The 9,567-nt window shown below is 41.0% G+C and overlaps 1 protein-coding gene across 1 annotated transcript in view; it reads left to right on the forward strand.

Moving 5' to 3' along the window:
• LOC101659857 (24-hydroxycholesterol 7-alpha-hydroxylase) overlaps positions 1-9,567 on the forward strand; it is a 72,101-nt gene that overhangs the window by 1,522 nt on the left and 61,012 nt on the right. Inside the window, exon 2 of the mRNA XM_004710882.2 lies at positions 8,584-8,719. Within this exon, the coding sequence (XP_004710939.1) occupies positions 8,584-8,719 (136 nt within the window). The remainder of the gene's footprint in view (positions 1-8,583; positions 8,720-9,567) is intronic.

Here is a 9,567-nt window from a genome sequence, read left to right on the forward strand (position 1 = left end):
CCACCAAAAATAAGCCCCGCACAGATATAATACAGTTACAGGAGACTGAAGGAGACTTACTAAAGTGGAGCGACTTCTCATTTGGGGATGTTTCATGAATCAGAAATCCTAATATATAGTGAACATTTCAATTTTCCTTATGATGAGCTGAAGATACAAGGTAATACAAATACAAATATTTACTGAAATGAAAAAGCTAAAGACCATAGGCCTATAGGGTGTAAAGAAATCCTGAATAGTCAAAGCAATATTGAAGAAAAAGAACAAAGCAGGAGGTCTTACACTCCCTGATAACAAAGCACACCCAGTGTAATCAGTATAGCTTGGCATTGGTTTAATGATAGACACATACACTTAATGAAATAGAATGAAAAACCCAGCACTGAGCCCAGTCATAATTTGGAATCAGCTTGATGACAGTAAGTTTGGTTTTTGATGTATAGACAATAGGTTTTTCACAAGGAATCAGAGAAAGTCCTTCAAACATAGCCACAGTCTTTCCAGGGGTTGAAGAATGGGCTTCAGATGGGTAGACACCAATACTTGCATTCATGAGCTTTTAAGACCCCAGGTCACTCACCAAAGTGGAAATCAGACATTGTCTTTGTGGATTATGTTATGCCAATTGACCGTGGTGGCCCTGAGATGATGATTCTAAGCCCCCAGGTCCAATAGCAACTGGAAGTGTTTGGTTGGTTGCTCCGTTTCCCTTCCCAACTTATATAGCTTGAATAGTCTATGCATTCACCCATAGATGATTATTAGTATTATTGAAGGATTGTATATGTAATGTTCAATTCACTACCATCGAGTTGGTTCCTATTCAAAGCAATCCACCAGGACAGAATTGCTCCCATGACCTGAAAATAGGTAAGCTTTTACTTTTCTTTTCCTGCTTTGGATACATTTCCTATCTTGCCTAATCATTCTCACTAGGATTCCCAGTACAACAGTGCTAAGGGTACTCCTCCTAGTCTTGTTCTTGATCTTAAAGTGAAAGCCCATTAATATGTCTATATTGAGTATGATATGCTTTGTGGGTGTTTCATAAGTGGCCTCTATCATATTGCAGAATTTCCCTTTTATTCCTAGTTTGTTTAGTATGTTTATCAGGAAAATATTTGCGATTTTTGTTAAAAAGTTTTTCATTGTCAATTGAGATGATTGGGTGGCCTTTTCTATTCTATTAATATAGTGTATTGTATTTTTGCTTCTCTACTATCGAACCAGGCTTGCAGTCCTGCAATGAATTTCACTTGTTCATGGTATATAATCACTTTTTAAGATGTCGATGGATTTGGGTTGATAACATCTTGTTGAGGAGTTTGGGATCTTCATCCATAAGAAATATTAGTCTGTAGAGAAGTGATAATTGCAAGACATTGATGAGTAGCCATACATTCAAGATGAAAGTAGTTGACAATTTTGTATCTTTCTTGAGCAAAGCTGATCTGTTTATGGCTTACAAACCTACTGGAAATAATATTCAAATGTAATGATGTACAATTATGTATTATTCTATGAATGATAACAGGACTAAAAGGAACATTGGATTGCATCGTGCAAATAATTATTGCTGTTTCCATTTTCATATTAGTTTTATCTTGCTGTAATTGACACATCATATAATTCAAGTGTTCCATCATATTGAGAAGGGTTGTGCAATCATCACCTCAATCAACTTGGAATATTTCCTTCTTTCCAGAACCCATTATGTTGACTTCCCCTTTCCCCACCCTCACCTTTGATGCCCCCAGACCCTCGGTAATTCTTATTGCAGTTACTGTCTTCATAAACCCTGCATTCCCTACATAGAAAAGCATGAAACAAGGGCAGGAACAAACAAAACAAAAAGGACCTAGCAACAACGATCATATACAATGGTGAAGGACTTCAATCTAAGAAAAAGCAAACGATATTAAAATTTTAAGATAAGTCGAAAGTGGGTCCAAAGGAAGATCTATTGTGTAGGTGTTATGTTCCAGTCTAAGTACAGTTGCTAAGAATCTCTTTACCGAGCTCTTTGTTTGGCATTAGGGCTGGTCACATTCCTAGTCTGTGGGCAGTGGGATTCCCCAGGGACTCAACCCATTTGAGGACATTGCAAAGGGATTTCAGGCTCCCACTATCATTCATAGCATCCCCCAAACCGGATGTTTAGAATTTACCCACTGGTACCATTTGCTCCTCTGGGTTTGGATCTTACTGTTTATGATCCTTGAATCATGCATAATGGTGTGCTTCTTCTGTTTGGACTTAGCTGACTCCTCAATTAGATAGCTGCTTATTTTTAGATAAGCCTTTAAGATTCAAGACACTCTTTTTCATGATCACCTGCTTCTCCCAACAGCGTATTCCAGCCTAGAGCTTAAGGGAATAGTTCAGTTCTCTGGTTCTATAATGATTCAGAGTCTAGTTTGCCCAGTGGGATTTCCAATTTGGGTCCTTCTCGTGTGGTCTATGAAGGATGATGTGCCCCTCAAAAGGACAGAGTTCCATGTCCCAATTGTCTGTCTATAGGATGCTGCCCAGGTCATCAGGGATTAGTTGCAAAGTAGATCAAGTGTCCAGTTGGGAACATAATGCTAGGTGTATTCTCCCTTTGGGGATTCTATAAGTAATGTTAAATGTTTTACCCACCATCAGAAGTGTAATTGCTTTCTCCATTACAGACATATTTCCCCTTCCCCCTACTTGTTATCCAGTTTTCCGGTAAAGTCCATTCATTACCGTGCTCATGTGGGGTTGTCTGTTGATTTGGGATGACCATATGGCAGGGATTAATTGGTCTTCTCCTCTCCATAACATGGTAAAACTAATCCCATCTGTACTGACTCACTGTCACCGTGGTGATGACAACTATAGCAACCCTATAAGACAGGGTAGAACTGCCCCTCTGGGGTTCCAAGACTGTGAGTATTTAGGGGAGGAGAAAGCCCCATCTTTCTCCGGGGAAGCGAGCTGGTGGTTTCAAACTGCTCACCTTGTGGACCACGGCCCAAAGCATAACCAATACCCACCAGCACTCTATTGAGGTGATTTTTAAGATAACCTAATAAGGGGATAATACATGGTTTATGGCAACTAAGTAGGCATACTACCTCTCCACCTAGGGGAGCAGATTCGAGGATTACAGGGCCTGGGAACTGAAGACTGTCCTTGTCTTGGTTTCTCTCCTTATAATAGTGGGTTCATATGATATGTACCCTTTCGTGATTGACTACGTTCACTCAGCACAATGGTTTCCGGAGCCATTCGTGTCATGAAATGTTTCGTGGTTTCTCCACTGTATTTTAGGGATGCATTGTGTGTATGTACCAGAGTTTCTTCATCTATTCTTATGGGCATTGGGGCCGTCTCCAGCTTCTTGCTACTGTGAACTGTGATGCAATGAACATGGGAGAGTATCTGTTCTTGTTCTTTCTCTTATTTCTTTGGGGTGTTACACCTGGCAGTGGTATTGCTGGCTCATATGATACTTCTATTCCCTGTTGTTGCAGGAAGCACCTCATCACTTTCCACAATGGCGGTATGACAGCACAATTTTTTAAAACCAAAATTAAATACTAAGACATAATAAATCAGGGTTTCTATCATTTAGCTTTAGGTGATCTAGCAATTATTAGTGCCTCTCTTGGTGATGTGGAGGTGCTTGAAGTTTAGTAGACGGTAACCCGAAAAGATCAAGGTATCTCAATGAGCATCTTCAGCGGCATTTAGCAGAATCAGTTAAAAAGATCTGGACTATAATTTCATCATTGGTATTCTTTTTTAAAATACCCTTTATTGTGTTTCTGAAATTATATACATCGTCAATTAGATTCTTGCTGAACAATTTCTATATTTATGATTTAATGACCTTGGTCACACTTCTAACAATGTGTCAGCATTTTCAATACCCCAGCCTTGTAGTGCCATTTCCATTCATCTCGTTTCTTTGTCTTGTCTGGAGGACCGTATTGTCATTGGTCTAGGGTAACCGTTGACCTATAGGTCTCATTTAGATGATGGTTTAGAGGAGCACAGAATTCATGGATGATAGTACTTGTTTTATGAGCCACTCCTGTCGTTTTGGCTGACAGGTGGTCACTGGAAGTGGTTTGAGTTCCATGTTGAAAGGATATCCCAGGGAGATAGTCTCAGGGCTTCTCCAGGCTCTCTTGGCCCAGAAAGCCTACCATTTTTAGGACCATAAGTTATGTTTTCCCCTGTTCTCCCATTCTATCGGGACGGTCAGTTGTGTCCCTGCTTGGAACTGTTGGTAGTCTAGCCGGGCATGTCTAGTTATTCTGATCTTGAGGTCGGTAAGGCTGTGGCTTGTGTAGACTATTAGTCTGTGGACTAGTTTCTTCTTCGAGTCGTTGGTTTTCTTTCACGTTTGCTCCAGATACATCGAGAATAATAGTTGTATCTTTGATGGCCACTCACTAACTTCCAAGACCACAGAAGCCACTCACCAAACTACGACGTCAAACATGAATTTGTGAGCGGAGTTGTGGTAAATTGACTGCATTGCCTCCTAAGACCCTGGTCCTCAGCTCTCAAATTCAGTAACCCATTTCCAGGAGGTCTTTGGTTATATCTGGGAACTAGTCATACTTCTGTGCCCTGTGCGATTTGTTTTACATATGAATGTAAAGGGAGCTTCAAAATGATCATGGGAGAATGGAATGAAAGGATAACGGATTTTTTCTATGAATGTGTGAAACTTCCCTGTACTCATGTATGCAACACACATGAGTATATGAACATATTTGCCTACAGAAACAGCTGCACGTGTATGCATGTGTTATATATCCAGAAGTGCTTATGGATAAGCATAGATCTCTCCCTATGTAACCACTCACACATTTGTCTTGTTGTTCCGGTTGTTGAAAATGTGTATGTACTGTGGGCTTCATAACAATTGTCTTTTAGTCTTGTGTAGCTTTTAGTGTCATCATTTATAATGTGGTTCATTTGTGCTGACTTCACTTATTCACTATTTCCTTATCCCTCACCCAAACTAACAAATGTCTACTATCTAGAAAGTAGTTTCCTCCTCATTGCACCCCTCCCAGCCAGTGTCAGCGAGTGCTGCCACCTGCCAGTCACCTGCCACATCCCCATCCTTATTACACCCAAGATCAGGATACTATGGTCACTCACTCCCCCCACGCAATGAGGGGCAGAGAGTGATCACGTACCCCAGTCACCTTCAACACCCTCCTGCTTTGCCCACCCAGTGAACAAAAGCGAGCCACACCTCCCTCCCGCTGTACACTCCTCCTGCCACCCTGTCCACAAAGCGAGTGACAGGGTTTTCTTGGAGACCTGGTTACCAGTAAAACCCCATGTTGGCTGCTACACCCACCCAGTGTGCAGCAGTGGATGCATCTACCCTACTAGTTGCCCCCATACACTCCTGTCTACCACACCCTCTTCCTGAGACCCTTCCCACCCAGTGAGCAGCAGTGTGTATGCACACACCACTTATTGCCCATCACATCCCCACTCGCCATCCCACCCATCCAGCAAGTGATATTTTGTGGCTTCCTGCGCCACCGGGCCATTGAGAGGCAGCAGCCCACACCTACCAGAACACCCTCAGTCATCTTGCGTGCTTAATCATTACTTTTAGAGATTGGTACATCAATTTGAATAATAATTGTATTGCCAGGACTTCGTTGTATGAGGATGTGGTAGTTACATAATTTCATGTCAACATAATAAATAAATGTAGGGGTGGAGTCTAGCCTGTCAATTAGGTCACAGCCTGATGATGCCTCCTTGTGGGCGTGGCCTTCTCATGAGGATTCTAGGAACTTCCTCTTTCTCTCTGCTTTCCCCGTCTGGTTGACAAGCCACATGGAGCCACGCTGAGACCTGCCAGAGCCCTGGAGATGCTTCCAGCGCCCCGGATCCACACGCCTTTGCTCACACTGGCTTATGATCTTCCTGCATGTTGCATCATTACATGTGCTGTGTGAGTCTGAAGAATATACAGACTAGTATGGGAATTAGGGGCTAATCAGACTTATGGACTTGATCTGGACTGACTGGGCTGTTTTTTTTAATATACAATTACTCTTTGATATAAAGCTCTTCTTAAACACATACGAGTGTCTCTGGATTTGTTTCTCTAGTCAACCCGGTCCAACACAGAGGATAAATATTATCCTATCATAGGCATACTTCAAGATGGATTGTGAAATGTCTTTTTTTGATAATGAATGAAATACCTTTCCTCTTGAATCTATCATTCCCAACATAGTAAACCATTTGATTTTCAAAATGCCCAATATCAATCCATCTCAGCTCACTAATGCATAGGATATCAATCTTTATGCATTTCATTTCAATTTTGACAACTGCAAATTTTCCTAGATTCATATATTATATATACATTTTGATTATTAATTGATGTACTTGTCTTGGGAATTTTGATTATGATATGTCCTGTTTGAATTTATTTTGGAGTTTATCTTGTATGGACTTCTTAGAGCTTCCTGAGTGGAAATCTTCACACCTTTTATGGCATTTGGGACACTTTTGTCAATATATTTGGGACATTTTGGCCAATATATCTTCAAATTTTCTTTCTGTATTTTTCCTTCTCTGCTGGGATTCCTATTACATGTAAATTGTTCCTCTTGATCTCACATAACACTTAGGATTTCTTTATTTTGTTTATCTTTTTTCTGGTTGTTCCTTAAACAAATTTGAATCAAGGCATATGTCCTCTATTTTGCTGATTCTTTTTCTTATTCATCCAATTACACTTCTGTATCCTTCCACTGAGTTATCTGTTTCTGATATTTTACCATTAATCTTCTGGAATTCTAATGGTTTTAAAGTGATTTTTTTAATTGAATATATAATTTTGTTCTTCTACAGTTTGCCCAAACTATTTTGGGCTTTTTCCTGTGATTTCCTCAATGTCTTTGAGGAACCTAAATATTAGTCTTTTTAATATTTTTTTCAGGTTCTATTATCAGTTCTCCCTCATCAACAATTTCTATCTTTTAATTTTGAACATTTTCCTATGCCATTGTGTCTAATTTCTTCATATCATTGTTAATCAACCAATCTACATGTTGCAATCTGTCTTTGCAGCAGTAATTTTATAATTGTTTATATATTTCTTTATTGATGTTGTATTTATGATTTTTTGTACTTTTATGCTTTTCGTTTTAATACAGCTGAAGATTAGCTTCTTCTCTTTCTTTTTTATTATCATGTTTGCCTTCCTCTCTAAATTTTATTTGGTATAATTATGTAGTATTGGTGTATATATGAATATGTACCTGCCAGATACCTGGTATGAGTTTGGGACTCTTTTCTTCTCCCAAGGGTGGGCATTTGCACACACTCTGTGCACGTATGCTGTAGTTTGGATGGGCAGGGAGCAGTGTCTTACTTCCCTGGGAGGGGTGTGTGGGTTAGAGGGAGAAGGGGCATAAAGCTGAACAACTGGGATGAGTCCTGGTTGAAGTGGAGCCTGCTCTTGTTTGCATAGAGTCTGTTCCTCAGGGAAGGGCAGTGGCATGGCCAGGTCAATGGCATAGGCTCCTTGCACTTCTGGGAGGGAGGAAAGGTGTGCCCAAACTTTGTTGTGTCAGTACAGGCCTCCTGCACCTCAAGGCTGGGTATTGACTTTTCACTTTTATAAACGGCCAGGGACCCCCGACTAAAAAGCAATCCCTGTACCAAGTCCCAGTTCTTCTCCCTCTCCCCCTCACCAAAGGGGTAGATCTCTTACTAGACTCCTTATTCCTCTCTCTGAGTCTCCCCCATCATGCACTCCCTGTCTATATGTTTCTCTTTCTTTGTAACTCCAAGAACTCAAATCCACTTTGTACTCAGGAGGCACGTCCCTGTAGTTCCCTGGCTTCCAAGTACCCTGTCCCCATCCACCCCCACAAATGTCCCATCTCTAACTATTTCCTGCCCATGCCTGCCTGCTCCTTTCTTCCCTGGCTTGTTTGCATGGAATCTCTGCCACCAGCTGGGCTCTTTTTGCGTTTGCTTCCCTGAGTCCCTAAATCTGGGTGATTGTTCAATGCCATCCCCAAATCACTGTGCTATGCTGTCTGTGCAGGAACTCTGGTGGTGAAGGGGTCATGCAGTAGCACTTCGAACCCATGAGGCACTCTTCAGGAGAGAGAAAAAAATAGACGTTTTGCTCTCATAAAGATTTGCAGCCTCCGAAACCCATGAGACGGTTCTACCCTGTCCTGCTGGGTCACTATGACTTAGAGCAGACTCAGTGGCAATGAGTTAGTAAGTTAGTGCATCAGTGTGGTAACTTCTCTTTGCTGGTGGTTTGTGAACTGCAGTTTCCCCACTGGCCATCTTCTAACTCACCTCCTAATCCTTGCTCATTCTGTTTCTCCAACTCCGCAGTTGATGTTCTGGGATCGGAGGTTGTTCTTTGTGTCTTATTTTTACTTAGTTTGCATGTCTTTTTGTAAGTCAAAGAGTTGTTGGGTTTATGAATCTATCCTGGTGACTCCTGAAAAGGAGGATTTTAAATATAACCATGCCACAGTAGTTTGCAGAACTATTTACTAACATTATCTGTGTTTGTGTATTTTATTTCAGTATGGACCAATATTTACGGTGTTTATTATGGGAAAACGAATGACTTTTGTTACTGAAGAAGTGGGAATTGATGTGTTTCTAAGATCCAAAAAAGTAGATTTTGAACTAGCAGTACAAACTCCCATCTATCGTACAGGTAAAAGAATTTTTCATAGAGTTCATTGGAAATACAACAGTGGAATCCAAGAATTGTTCATATAACAAGTATAATATTGTCATACCTGTACTAAGAAAAACAGGGGCTCTTTATTTTATTCTTAAGGGTGGGATAGAAGGTGAAAGCATATACAATAAGTTTATCTAGACTTAGAAAAATATATTAATGACAGCATGCTGTCTTTAAATTTCAATTAGCCATTTGTGAAAGATGAGAACACTCTGATTTTTTTTCATTACCGAACATTTGCAATCTATATCATGTTACAGCTCCCACGATAACGTTAACTGTCACCTGCTGCTTGTACATACACCATTCTACTGGCTACAGCTCTTGGCTTCATTGCATGTTGCTCCTCTGCTTCCTGAAAGTAGAATTCCACTGCTTAATAAGCTGATGACTGTTGGCATTTCCTGGCATGTCCCGCGGGGTCATGAAGGTGAGTGACACTGGCTTGCCCTTCACAGTTCTCCGTCTTCAGAGACTGCTGGGTTGTCCCAGCCAGCATGTGTCCAGTGTGGCTATCCGTCCATCTTCTCAGTCTATCAGCGTGCGAGTGGAGGCTAGAAGCATTTGGCACTCCCCATGCAGAGCTGGTTCATTTTGGGCCTGTGGCCTTTCTAGGCTTTCGCAATTGCTTGCTCATTGCCGCTGTTGACAACGTCTTTCTCTCCAGTTTCCTGCTATGTTTTGTTTCTCTCTCTCGCTTGCTTTTTCATGTAGCTTCCTGTGCCTTTCTTGCCATTAAGACCAAAAAAGAAAATTCTTCAAGAGCTATTTGTGATCAGGAAAAGTGAGTGTGCAGAGAGCTAGTTGTGATCCAGAAG

This window comes from Echinops telfairi, unplaced genomic scaffold (assembly GCF_000313985.2).
Source record: "Echinops telfairi isolate 266 unplaced genomic scaffold, ASM31398v2 ScPeMD7_3533;HRSCAF=4204_1, whole genome shotgun sequence".
NCBI classification, from domain to species: domain Eukaryota; kingdom Metazoa; phylum Chordata; class Mammalia; order Afrosoricida; family Tenrecidae; genus Echinops; species Echinops telfairi.